This window comes from Silurus meridionalis, chromosome 11 (assembly GCF_014805685.1).
Source record: "Silurus meridionalis isolate SWU-2019-XX chromosome 11, ASM1480568v1, whole genome shotgun sequence".
NCBI classification, from domain to species: Eukaryota; Metazoa; Chordata; class Actinopteri; order Siluriformes; family Siluridae; genus Silurus; species Silurus meridionalis.
Window position 1 is genome coordinate 897,918 of NC_060894.1, and position 14,583 is coordinate 912,500.

Below are 14,583 nucleotides of genomic sequence, written 5' to 3' on the forward strand. Positions count from 1 at the left end.
TCCTCATGTCCGAGTCTGGACACATGTCTCTTTTTGCAGTGTCAGAATGGCTCCTGTTATCTACAGCACTGAGATACCGCTTTCATTCAAAGCAGCCCTGACTAGAGACACGCGGAGAGAGAGACACGCGGAGAGAGAGACACGCGGACAGACAGACACACACAGATGGACAGACAGACATACTCTAACACATATATATACACATACAAACTTGATGTGCAGAAAAATGGGCAAGCGTAAGGATTTGTGTGAGTTTGATCAATTATGACGTCTAGACGTCTGGGTCAGAGCATCTCCAAAACTGCAGCTCTTGTGGGATGTTTCTGGTCTGCTGTGGTCAGTATCTATCAAAAGTGGTCCAAGGAATGTACAGTGGTGAACCGGTGACAGGGTCGTGGGCGGTCGAGGCTCATTGATGCACATGAGAAGCGAAGGCTGGTCCGTGTTTCCTAACTAACAGGCAGGTGGTTATAATGTTATGCCTGATCGGTGTGTGTGTGTATATATTTATTATATATTTATATAGGCATTTGTTTTTCTGCAAACAGAACAGAAAGCCGGTGTAGTGTGGATTCAGAACAGCTAATCATGAACAGTTGATTAATGATTACACTGTGACGTTTTTTTTAGTATTTATCGAAGGAGTCTCCAGTGTCAGTTACAGTTTTACATCTGACTGTTACAAAGCACTTCGTTTTCCTACCTTTAAAACAGAGGTGTGCACAATTTGTGGATGTTGTTTTTGTGAGAGAGAATAAAGAACAGGGTGAGAAAAATAACGGATAAAAAGTGTTGTTCCTTCGTTAGTGTATTTGCTGAGCCCTTGTGACTCTGCCACCCTATTATTGATTATTTTACAATATCAGCACAACATCTACAGTGTTTTAGCCTGTACTCAACACCCATGTGAGTGTGTTTGGAGTAAACATGTTTTGTTTCCCTGATGCTGTAATCAGACATGCCCAGGATCAGACTTCCTGTCTCGAGTGGTGTAGATTTATTTTCTTACCGTTTCACGTCATGTTCTAGAAAGTGATCATGTTTGCCGGGAATCAAATCGTTGTGTGCTCTCAATGCCAAAGAGCTGCAGACGACTGGTGCATTTCTGTTTCAGCACCACACACACACACACACACACACACACACACACACAGAAAACTCACACACACACACACACACACACACTCAGCATAGTTTCTCCTCCAGGGTAAAGTGGTCGGCTATAAAGAGACGCTTGTAAAGTTGAGTGTAAACACGTGCACAGTTACTACATACACACTCGTCAAAAAGCTGTAAACACCTACATGCAGGGACAGTTTAGTGTGTAAACACACACACACACACACACACACACACACACACACACACACACACAGGCATGTTAATGTTATCTTTAGCTGGAAATGCCATAAAAGGTGCAAACTATTCAAAGGCAAGAGATTTTTAATGTTATATCAATATTATCCTTAGTCCCTGAAAACACTGGAAAATAGCCTCCACTCTTCTGGGAAGATTCATCACTAAATTTTTGTAGAGATTTGTGCATTCAGCCCCAAGAGTGTTAGTAAAGTCAGGTAGTGATGTAGGTAGTGAGAAGGTGAGGAGGCCTGCTGTGCAGTTACTGTTCACGTTCATCCCAAAGGTGTTCAACAGGGTTAGAGATCTATAGCAGGAGATCTTCCAGTCCAACCCATGGAAAGCAGATCTTTATAGAGCTGGTTTTGTGCACAGGAGCATCTTCATGCTGGAACAGAAAATGTCATGCTCCTGCATCCAGTGACATTTTGTAAACTGAGAAGCAACTCATGGCAACAATGAAGATGGTGGCAGAAGGTTTTCACAGACCAGCTCGCAGCCCAGAAGCCCAGAGAGACGTGAACACATTCTGGGTGTAATTTGATCATGAAATCATTGTGTTACAGAAAATTACCATTTAAATCTTGTATCATAGATATCGTATCATGATAGAACTTTTTTTGTGGGAAATCGGCCCAGCTCTAGAGTATTATCTATAATATTTGAAACAGCAGGAGGTGTAGATTCATATAAACACACACACACACACACACACACTCTGTAACTTCAGGCTAAATTGGGGTATTATAGCTTTACTGAGACAAACATCAACAACAGGTCTAGCCTCACTCTTTCTCTCTCTCAAACACACCATATACGTTCATATACAATTTTTAGCTCTGTGACGTGGACGTGTGTCTCTCTGTAGCGTGTGTCTCTCTGGTATCTTCTGGCCAAAGCTGCTTTGAATTAATTTTATGTGCAGGGCTGAAAGAAGCAGAAAAACTAACCATGGTTCTGCTCTCTGCCTCTGCCACATAACGAGCGATCCTCTGGGTGAAGGAAAGCTCGGTATAGTGCTGTAGGAGACCAGTGTTCCTTCTCTCTCTCTCTCTCTCTCTATCACTCTCACTCTCTCTCTCTCTCTCTCTCTCTCTCTCTCTCTTTCTCTTTGTTGTCTCTGGTCTTGGAGAGCTGTGTGCATGTTCCTCTCACTCAAATCATCCGATGCTGTCCAAACCTCTGCCTCCTGTTGCTGCTTTGTGATTTCTAAACTGGGACTGGGACTGACACACACACACACACACACACACAGACACACACACACACACACACACACACACACACGCACACTGAGGAACTCCAGAGCAAGGCAAACAATCCAGAAGTTTCTTTACCAAAAATGTACATGTAGAGAGATGTGTAACGCAGCAGGACGATCTGAAATAGTCTGTAGTTGAATATAGAACTAAAGAGAAGAAATCTGTGTGTTGGTCTGGAGGGAATCCTCACGTTGCGGTTACATCAGTCTGAAAGCTTCACACGTCTCTGAGCTCTCATTCTCTTCGATCTTTCTTAGGCCATTTCCACATTAAAAACAAAAGCATCTTTGTTTTATTCCACACAGAGACAGCGTTTTCAGTCAACAAAAACGTAGCTTTCTGAAAGCGCTCTCCAAAGTGTATGAATTTGACAACACGGTTTTACACGTCAGATGGACACTGCGTATGCGCAGTACAGGAACCTTTCAGTGCGGATGAGCAACTTTTCTTGACTGAAAACGAGTTCGTTTTAGACGAAAATGACATTTTTATATTTATGCGGATTCGTGTCGACCTAGCCTCAATCAAAAGCGAAATCAGAAGGAAAATCACACGAATAAATTCATTTCCGAGTACAAAAAAAACACCACATACGCTACAGAGCTGAGAAACATTTTGCACTCTGTACCACCAGAATACGCTGCTACCAAATGTATAAGGAGCCCTGCCCTTTAAACAACTCACGAGCCAATCAACAAGTTGATTCCATAGGCCACGCCCACATCCCACACACATCGTTTATATGATATTAGAATTTTTCTAAATTTTTAATTTTTGGCCAGAATTAATCCACACCTGAGGGGTTTTCCCAGACCACACACACACACACACACACACACACACACACACACAAACAAAGTACAAGTTTAATTTTCTCAATACATCACTCCTCTGCATTCGCTTTCCTGTGTGGACTAACGCTGTTGGTTTCACCTTCGGCTGTTTACCTGGTCTACTGACCCGCCCTGATCTCTCTCTCTTTTTCTCTCTCTCTCTCTCTCTCTCTCTCTCTCTCTCTCTCTCTCTCTCACACTCACACACACACACACACTCACATTCATGGTTACCTTCATACAACAAGGTGCTAACCATCAACAACACCCCCCAGATCCCTGAACTCCCGCACTCATCTCCAGTACTCTTCTCATTCTCTTTCTAGGTTTGCCCAAGAGAATGCTTCTGTTGCCTGTCATGAAAGTGCCCGCCTACCCCATCCCTCACTACTCCTTCTTTTAGCTCAGGAGATCCACCGAAACACACACACACACTTATACACACACACAAACTTTTTCATTCAGAAGGAAACGTCAGAACGCACGTCCGAGTGAAAACACATCGAGGACATTAAATCATTTGTAAAGATTTTTTTTGTTCTTAATTCTATTTTTTTTTATTTTCGGACTCTACGCAGGTTTTTAAGTTCTTAAAAAAAAAGACTTGAAGGATTTCTACTGTGAACTGTTACCTCATTCATAGAGTTTTAAATTATATAGAATTTTTTCTTTTTTTTTTTTGCCATTACGTTTTTTTGTTGTTTTGTTTTTGTTTGTTTTTTTCATTTTCTATCGGATAGATTGATGAATTATCCGATCTGGCAATAGGCACTATCTCTGTAAAGATGCCAGAAATTATGGGATGTATAGGTCTAAATAAAAGCTACTGTTGATAAATAAACCTTTATCTTATTCAACTGCTAAAAGCATGGACTGGATGTGTACATGAGAGAGCAGCAACCCACAGCTCACACTTTCATCTAGCTGTGAAACATCACACACACACACACACACACACACACACACACACACACATCAGAGTTTAGAGCAGAATCTCTGTAAATTACTTGTTCATATACACACACACACACACACACACGTCACAAAAAAGCGGTACCACACCGGAGCCTCCAGTCACCGGCACACATCGGAGAATCGAAAGCAGCAACATGGGATCCATGGAGATATGCTACCTAATCGTCTTTTATGTCCTGTTTTATTTCATTATTTTGGTGTTTATTTTCCCTCCTTGTTGTTGAGCGTCTTGTTGAAAGTGTGAGCTGTAAAAAAAAGTTCTTCCTCGTCCACAGACCAGCACAAACCACCAGGTACAGCAAATATATTTGAGAAGAAACTTGAAGTTCCTCAGAAATCTCAGCTCTTATTATAAACACCGAAATCTTCCATACATCAAGAAACTAATTTGAGTCTAACGCCATTCGAATCGAAACGTGTTTGTGCAGGTCTGTGACAGGAAAATGTGGCCATCACTAACCAAAGAGAACCACCATCTCTCTCTCTCTCTCTCTCTCTCTCTCTCTCTCTCTCTCTCTCTCTCTCTTCTCTTTTTCTTTCTCTATCTCTCTCTCTGCCCCCCATCTCTCTATCCCTCTCTCTCCCCTTCTCTCTCTATCCCTCTCTCTCCCTTCTCTCTCTGTTCCTCTCTCTCCCCACCCCTCTCTCTTCTCTCTCTCTCTCTCTCTCTCTCTCTCTCTCTCTCTCTCTCTCTCTCTCTCTCTCTCTCTCTCTCTCTCTCTCTCTTCTCTCTCTCTCTTCCTCTCCCTGGTTACTCGCTGTGGTCACATGATCCCCATTGCTATAAGATGGAGTCCTTACTTCATCCTTCATCATGATCATCATCTCCAAAAAACACCCCACCCCCACCCCACCCTTGTGTCCACTCAGAAACCAATGGGGCCTGTTCTCTTTGATGGCGATGGCGTTCATGGTGTACTATACTCTCTCCGAAATCGCTCTGGTTCTGATTTGTCAGAGTTATGTACTAACCACATCTGTCTGGAAATGTTTTTTGGAAGTTGCCAAACATGCCTTTCCTTAAACATCTTTCTGCCTTTTTTTTTTTTTTTGGTAATATTTTATCAGGAAAGTGAAAACTGTGCAACTTTGATGTTATTTTTATTTATTTATTTATTTATTTATTATGTTTGTTTGTTAACCTCCTGGTTCAATGAAAACCCCACGTACAGCCTGAAAGAGCAGAGACCCTACAACCCCTTCAACCACCCGCAGCTCTTAATACCCCCCTCCCACCCTCACCCCTCTCCCCACCCCTTACCCTTTAGCTCCCGAGTCCTGCCCCACCTATCAGAGTGTGTAGCCCCGCCTCCTGCCGGCCCACACCCTTATTAATCACAGTTCTCTCTGCTCTTCTCCTCACTGTAGGTGGTCTTTTCATTGACAATCCCTTTTACCAGCCGCGGACCATCGCACCTTTTATTATTCACTTGGGTCCTCAAGATCTCTTCTCTGACTTCTAGAACCATCAGGTTGTGTGGCTCTAAAGTGTTGTGTATCGCTCCAGGCTTGCCCAGGCTCTCTCTCTCTCTCTCTCTCTCTCTCTCTCTCTCTCTCTCTCTCTCTCTCTACCTCTATCTCTATCTCTATCTCTGTCTCTCTTAACGCACACTTCCCTAGAAACACTGCACACACTCCTTCCCCCCCCAAACACAAGCAGCTCGTAACGAAAGCAATACCCGATTTGTTTGGATCTCGGCTCACCGTCGAGGACTTTTGGCAATACACACAAAATATAATTTATTGATCTATTTAATCTTTTTTTTTTTCTAACGGCTTGAAGCTTTTCCTGAAATGATGTGAATGTTCAGTCGCTGCAATATATTCATTTTTACTGTATATTCACAAGCGAATATATACGTGACTTCTAGATTATAAATACATGCATATATATATGTATGGTATAAATTCTACTATAAATATATATGTGTAGATACGCCCATGTACGTATGTATATTTCTATATTATATATACACTATAAATATGGTTGGTATAAATTATTTTAGAAAGTGAGATGTAACTATTATAACCTTCTAGCGTATAGATAATAGCTTCTCTTCCAGTTTTATATCGACAGCGCAGTCACGTCATCAATATTAACGTGCAATACGAGCGATCTTTTAATCTATATGCTTCCTCCTCCTTGCGTCTCGAGCTTGTGTGTGTGTGTGTGTGTGTGTGTGTGTGTGTGTGTGTGTGTGTGTGTGTGTGTGTGTGTGTGTGTGTGAACAAACTTGGTTCGACCAAAGCCTGGTGTTTTGGTTCTTCACGTCCTATTCTACGCATAGCAATACAGCACGCTCTCAGCATCGCACTCAGACGCAGGTTTTTCAGAAAGCACACGCTCGGGGTTTTTATATAAAAAACACACAAAGCACAATAAAACAAACGAGTTGGTGATTTACTCTGAACCGCAAACCTCATCCTACGTTTTTATACCATGTTTACTAATAATTCATTCACACGACAGCTGTAGAGTCGAGTGCAAAAGTTTGTGCACCCTAGGGACAAAGTGCGCCATCTAGCGTGTGGGCGGTTTATAGACGATGATGTAATGATGGTTGTCTCCTGTATGCAGACGTTTATGGATTTTTCATTTTAAACACCACAGGAATTTATTCAGAGGTTATTAAAAATGCCCATTGGAGCATCGAACGAGTTCTGCAGATCAGGTCTTTGCCTCTGCCTTTTGCTTAATTTGGGTAACTAATCAATCAATTTAATTATTGAACATATCAGCAATTATATTTCACTTTACACCCCAAATCCTCCACTCAACTTCACTCCACTCAACTTCACTCCACTCAACTCCACATTGACGCTGGTAGAACCATTTACATTCCCAGTGAAACTCAAACAACATGTGAACCACATCTACAGCAACGTTCATGGTTTTTCTCATTTCTTTTTCTCGTGTCAGGATGGAAATCACTCCACTAAAATCACTCCACTAAAATCACTCCACTAAAATCACTCCACTAAAACTAAAACTTAACATTTGATATTAGGAATCACATGGGTGGGCGTCGGTGCAAACTTTTGCCTTCGACTGGTCGAAACACACATCATATAATTCACCAATAAAACAATCACCTCCAGTAAAGTTCCTTAAAAGACCAGATCAAGAAGTTTCCCTTTAATAACCAGAATAATCACAATAATGATTAGAATGTTCATAACAATAAAAAATATGTAAATATTATTCATTGGGTAAAATCTATTTAATATTCTCGCTGTCTATAAACACCATCGTGTACATGTACGGAGTAGACTGTAGAGTTTAAATGCATATATATATACATTATATATAAATATATATATAGAGAGAGAAAGAGGAAGGGGGAGGGGGAGAGAGGAAAAAATGAGTTATTTGTATGTTTATTAGAAATCTATTCACTGGAATGTTGAGCTAAAAAAACACAGAACTCGGGTTCAGGCTGGATGGAAGTCTGTAGGACACGACGCATCAGAGGCTGATCACACTGTCCACATCCATTTCCAACCAGAAGAATGTCTTTATTTTTGTTCTTTTTGAGGTAAAGATGGCGTGTGGATGAGTGTGAGTTCAGTGTGAAATCAGGAGAGAGAGAGAGAGAGAGAGAGAGAGAGATGATCGTCACAAACATCTCCCTTTCTTACTGCTGTATAAGGGGGATCTGTAGGTCACTGTGACCTTGTCAGTAACACCATTACCTTCTTCTATTCATTCCTTGCGTTTGTCTTACCATTCATTTATTCTTCTCTTTTCCATTCCTTCCTTCATTCCCTTTTCTCTTTCTTCCGCCTCCCATTTATTTTCCTATCGTTCTTTCTTTCTTTCTGTATTCTTCATTACTCATTTTTTCTTGAATCTGGGAAATATTTTTTTTGTACATTTTTATCTTGAGCACTTTCAATTTTGTTTTCTTTCCTTCAGCAATCCACCTTTCTGTTCTTGCCTCTTCCCCCTCCATCATCACTCTTTCATTGTTTTCTTCATCCCCCAAAATATTGTATTTTTCCCTCTTCACCTCTCAGATCACCTTCTTTTTCTTTCCTTCCTTCTGTTCACAGAGTTCTAGATTTATGTCCTTTCCTTCCTACACATTCATTCTTTTCTTCCTTTATCCCCCACTCTGATCCTACTAACTTTCTCTTTATAGTCACATCCTCCTTTTTATTTTCTCCTCCTCACCTCTTCCTCCTTCTCTCTCAGTCTGAGTAAATCAGAGAGTTCAGATGTTCAGCAGCAGGTAGCAGTGAGGGAGTGTGTGAAGTTCTCACAGTGGGGATTTGAGTTCCTCTCACACCTGACAAACTGAAGCTCTGCAACTTTGACTTCAGGTTAGTTAGAGATGAAACCACACCTCCTCCTCAGCATCGTCTGTTCAGCTTCTGACCCTGCTGTAGACCACGCTGTAGACCACGCAGTAATCAGCCTCAAGGGATGGTGTCCTTAGAAGAGTTTTTTAATCACCTTCACTCAGTTTGATATTAAAAATACAAACCATCAATGAGGATGTGTGTGTGTGTGTGTGTGTGTGTGTGTGTGTGTGTGTGTGTGTGTGTGTGTGTGTGTGATGTAAACTGTGAGCCTGAAGAAAGAAATTGAGCAGCCTCCGGTTTGTGTGTGAACGAGTCACAGGGATCACAGAACAGATCATTTGAAGTCCCGATTCGATCGTTTATTTCCCCCTTTAGACTGAGGAATGTACAGTAGAATGTATTAATATAGAAGTTTAAGTGCTTTTTTTCCCCCTCGTTTGTGTTTCTACCTGTTTGTGGGCGGAGTCAGATTCATGGCGTGTTCCACGATCGCTCTGCTGTAGATATCGGCTCAGACTTCGCTCGGGTTCTAAACAAACGACTCCCTTCCATTTTTTTTATGTAACTTAAAAAGATTTCCAAACATTTACACACTTATTTACACGTGAAAATAAAAACACGTGGCGTGGCAGTAGTGCACACGTGCTTGAGTAGCGTGGAAAAAGAGTAAAGACGTCGGCGCTCGATGTTCGCTAGCTGTGGTTATTGATTAGTGAGAAACACCCTGGTGGTCTGTGTGTCACTGTATTTACTATAAAAATGCTGAAACCATGAAAACTATCACATGTAAAATCTTTTTTAAAGCAAATAAATACGTCCTGATGATAAACCATTTTTATCTCCTGTGTTTTTGTTGTTGCATAAACGTACCATCAGATTTCCAAAGTCCCCACAAGAAAGAGAAGATGGAGCTGCACACACACACACACACACACACACACCTGAAACAGCTGTTAAAACAGGATTGGGAAGAGAAAGACACGTCACACTACTAAACCTTACGCTATGACAATCGCTACGCAAAACCTCACGCCGTAACAATCAATACACAAAACCTCACACCGTAACAATCAATACACAAAACCTCACGCCGTAACAATCGCTAAGCAAAACCTTACACCACGCAAAACCTCACGCCGTAACAATCAATACACAAAACCTCACACCGTAACAATCGCTAAGCAAAACCTTACACCACGCAAAACCTCACGCCGTAACAATCAATACACAAAACTTCACGCCGTAACAATCGCTACGCAAAACCTCACACCACGCAAAACCTCACGCCGTAACAATCGCTACGCAAAACCTCACGCCAGAATAATCGCTCCGCAAAACCTCACGCCGTAACAATCGCTACGCAAAACCTCACGCCGTTACAATCGCTACACAAAACCTCACGCCGTAACAATCGCTACGCAAAACCTCTCACCACGCAAAACCTCACGCCATAACAATCAAAACACAAAACCTCACACCGTAACAATCGCTGCGCAAAACCTCACGCTGTAACAATCGCTGCGCAAAACCTCATGCCATTACAATCGCTACACAAAACCTCATGTCACGCAAAACCTCACGGCATAACAATCGCTACACAAAACCTCACGCCGTACGATATGTGACTCAGCACACTGATCTATTAATAGAATGATATTAATGACTCAAACACTGATTGATTTCTATTACAATCATCATGAACACAAAAACTACTTTAATAAAACGTGTAAATGAGGTCACGTGTGTGGTGGTGAGTTTGAGTCTGAAGTTTCTTCATCATTTATTCCTCTCTAAATGTTCTGCTTGATGTTGAACTGATGCTTACACGTGTAAAACAGAGCGTGCGCTCGATCCTGATTGGTGACTCGCTGCGTGTTTCACCAGTTACGTTTTTATCCTCATTAATAAAAAGAAACGACTGATTTCACTAAATGTAGTCGAGTAAAAAGTAAAATATTTGAGTTTGAAATGTAGAGAAGGATTTCACGCGATGTTGAATGAACACGATGTGATACTTCGTGACAGTTACGTGACTTCATCACTCAAAGCTCGCAGTCTACAGCAGCGACCACAACTAACACACGAATTAGAGATGATCCGGGAAACTTCATTTAAACAAGTCAAAATTACTAAAATAATAATTTCAGTAAACTGTACAGCAAAGCCCACTGTAGCCCCGCCCCCTGGGTGCGTTACTTCCAGAAAACCCCACGGGCTGTGTGTGTGTGTGTGTGTGTGATGACAGAGTTGTTTATCATCACACGATGACATGATGAGATTCTTGGACGGTGTAGATTTTCTCTGAGTCACCAAGCTGACAATTCAGCCATGACGTGAGCCACAGCGAACCCGCTCACACCGGTGCTTTAACACGCCGCTCACGCCGAGCAGTGCGGAACCAGAGCCACGTGTTAAAGTCATTAGGGATTCTGGGCGGGGCTTCAGTCTGTTTATAGCCGCCACAGATATTTTACACATCGAGCTTCATCAGCACATGATCTCAGCTTCACCACTCATCTGTTAAATCGTGTTACGGGAAAAAATCCTCCCAAATCCACCCAGCGCTCAGGGGGTTTATAATCGGGGGACACATGAGACGGAGACACAAACCGGATCTCAGGGTCCGACTGCAGAACGCTGACGCAGTCTGAGTGGAACAGGATCAGACTGCATTCCTTCCTCCTCTCTCTCTGCTTTACAGTCAGATGAAATGTGCTGATTATGTGCTTTTCTACACACAGTCACTGATGTTGCAGTATCAGGAATTAATTCTCTCATACTCAGTTACTCAAAACTAAATCATTACCAAATAAAGTCAGATTCCAGACTCCTGATATCGTGTGTGTGTGTGTGTGTGTGTGTGTGTTTTAGTGAAATGCAATAATGAACAAAACTCCAGGCGACCATAAAACAATTCACAATGAAGGAGCAAATCAGTGTTTCATAAAAATATCAGAATGAACAGCATTTTGTTATCTCTAGATGACAACAAACAACGACTAGAAAACAAACAATGTCCAGACAACAAACAACGCCTAGAAAACAATGTCCAGACAACAAACAACGACTAGAAAACAATGTCCAGGCAACAAACAACGACTAGACAACAAACAATGTCCAGACAACAAACACCGACCAGACAACAACTAGACAACAAAAATTGTCCAGACAACAAACAAAGTCCAGACGACAAATGACTAGACAACAATGTCCAGACAACAAACAACGACTAGACAACAATGTCCAGACAACAAACAACGACTAGACAACAATGTCCAGACAACAAACAACAACTAGACAACAAACAAAGTCCAGACAACAAACAACGACTAGACAACAACTAGACAACAAAAATTGTCCAGACAACAAACAACGTCCAAACGACAAACAATGTCCAGACAACAAACAACGACTAGACAACAAAGTCCAGACAACAAACAACGACTAGACAACAAAGTCCAGACAACAAACAACGACTAGACAACAAACAACGTCCAGACAACAAACAACGACTAGACAGCAAACAACGTCCAGACAACAAACGACGACTAGACAACAAACAACGTCCAGACAACAAACAACGACTAGACAACAAATAATGTCCAGACGACAAACAACGACTAGACAACATACAATGTCGAGACGACTACCAACGACTAGACAACAAACAACAACTAGACAACAATGTCCAGACGACAAACAACGACAAACAACATACAATGTCTAGACGACTACCAACGACTAGAAAACAATGTCCAGACAACACACAACGACTAGACAACAATGTCCAGACGACAAACGACGACAAACAACAACTAGACAACAAACAATGTCCAGACAACAAACAACGACAAACAACATACAATGTCTAGACGACTACCAACGACTAGAAAACAATGTCCAGACAACACACAACGACTAGACAACAATGTCCAGACGACAAACAACGACTAGACAACAAACAACGACTAGACAACATACAATGTCCAGACGACTACCAATGACTAGACAACAAACAATGACTAGACAACAAACAATGTCCAGACGACAAACAATGACTAGACAACAAACAATGTCCAGACAACAAACAACGACTAGACAACACTGGGTCATTTTTCCACCGTCGCATTGACGAGAAATTCCACGTCCGTCTGAACCACCCAACGTTTCTACTAACAGCCTGACTGGTGTATAATAAATAAATAAAACCATAAAACAGTAAGTAGTGACTTCCTCACTACAAACAAACACACAATGTAAACAGGTAGGAGGAGGTGAAGTTCCACAATCCACCTTCTGAAAGAGGAGACGTGATGAAGATTTCCATAAACTGAGACACCTGCAAGAAAATACATTTCTAGAAAAGAAATAAAAAAGGTAACTGGAAAATATTTATGAAAGAAAGAAGAGAAGAAAAAAAAGGAGAGAATGAAAAAGAGATGAGGAGAAGAAAGAAAAGAGAAGAAAAAAAGAAGTGAAGAATGAATGAGGAAAGAATAAAAAAAGAGGGATAAAAAGAAAAGGAACGAGAGAAGTAAATGAAGGAGGGAACGGAAGAGAAAAAAATACATACCTTATGATCAGAGATGAGAAAAAGCATCATCGAGACGTGAGGAGACGTGAGAGAGACATGTGGAGACGTGAGAGAGACGTGTGGAGACGTGAGAGAGACGTGTGGAGACGTGAGAGAGACATGTGGAGACGTGAGAGAGACGTGTTGCTTCAGTAAAAGCATAAACAATAAAGATGAAGATTCGAATCGATTCCACAAATAAATCCCTAATTATTAAAAACCGCTGAATAAAAATGTAAATGTTTAACAAAGTGTTTATCATCAACTCTGACATTTATTACATCATCATCATCATCATCATCATCATCATCAGTTGTGCATCATCACAGTTTCCGTATTTAACATGGAAATTAAAATGTTTTTTTCTTTAAATATTTTTGAGAATTAAATGTTTCTGTAGTTTAATATTTAAACTGTAATTAAATAAAATCTACTTTCCAAATAAATATTTTTAATAATTCAGATTCTTTCAAATAATTGTAATTTATTTTAATGTAAAATTGATTTTTAAATATAAAATGTTAAAAAAACAAAATGATTTTTTAAAATGATCTTCGACACAAATCTAAATTTTACATTTATTAAAAAAAAATAATAATAAAACATAAAAAAAAAACCTGTCACAATTTGAACCTGTTTCATAAAAAAACAAACATTTATTTTCTTTTAGAAATTTTACAGAAAGACTTTTGAAGACGTTTTTACTTTAACATTTTTATGTTTTTTTAGTTGTAAATCGTCTCAAACAAAAAGAGTTGAAACAAACATCTGTTTTTATTTCTACCTCGTCCCCACAGACATCAGTTTTGATGAAGCACCTAAATACGTACATAGAGAAATAATCCAAACACACACACACACACACACACACACACACACACACACACACACAAAGCCGATGTATTTGTGTTAGGTAGCTTTATATTGAAATGGATGAAGTTTACACAATGCAGCTACACTATTAGCATGTTCATGTTCACACACACGCAGCGCTGGACGAGGGAGAGGGTTTTTGGCGTGTAATAAATCAGACAGCAGTTGGACATTAAAACAACATTAGTGACATCATGAAGTAGAAATACAAAATAAAACAAACAAAACAAACAAAATCCTTTAATGCTTTTTTTTATGTACAACAAGCCGCCAGTGCCTCGTGACGTGACCCCCACGTTTTAATTATTATTTAGAGGAAAAAAGGGGTTTCCTGTGACATCAAACTCAAATAAACCAGATTCTGTTATAAATATGTCTGTAAGGTGCAAAAACCTAAAAACCCACA

The 14,583-nt window shown here is 40.6% G+C and overlaps 2 protein-coding genes across 12 annotated transcripts in view; one reads left to right on the forward strand and one right to left on the reverse strand.

Annotated features, from left to right (window-relative positions):
* The window catches only part of LOC124393153 (spermatid perinuclear RNA binding protein), a 76,119-nt gene extending 66,556 nt beyond the window's left edge, over positions 1-9,563 (forward strand). For 8 of the 9 annotated variants that reach the window (XM_046860629.1, XM_046860621.1, XM_046860626.1 and 5 more), the window contains one exon: positions 5,795-9,563. In XM_046860629.1, coding sequence (XP_046716585.1) covers positions 5,795-5,889 — 95 coding nt within the window. In that variant the 3' untranslated portion in view covers positions 5,890-9,563. Of the gene's footprint in view, positions 1-3,777; positions 4,318-5,794 lie in introns of those variants that run through there. The other variant, XM_046860630.1, reaches the window with a different exon arrangement.
* Positions 9,564-14,059: 4,496 nt separating this feature from the next.
* The window catches only part of LOC124393152 (rab GTPase-activating protein 1), a 71,707-nt gene continuing 71,183 nt past the window's right edge, over positions 14,060-14,583 (reverse strand). For all 3 annotated transcript variants that reach the window (XM_046860620.1, XM_046860618.1, XM_046860617.1), the window contains one exon: positions 14,060-14,583. This exon is cut by the window's right edge and continues 2,103 nt beyond it. The gene's annotated coding sequence lies outside the window, so the exon portion shown is untranslated.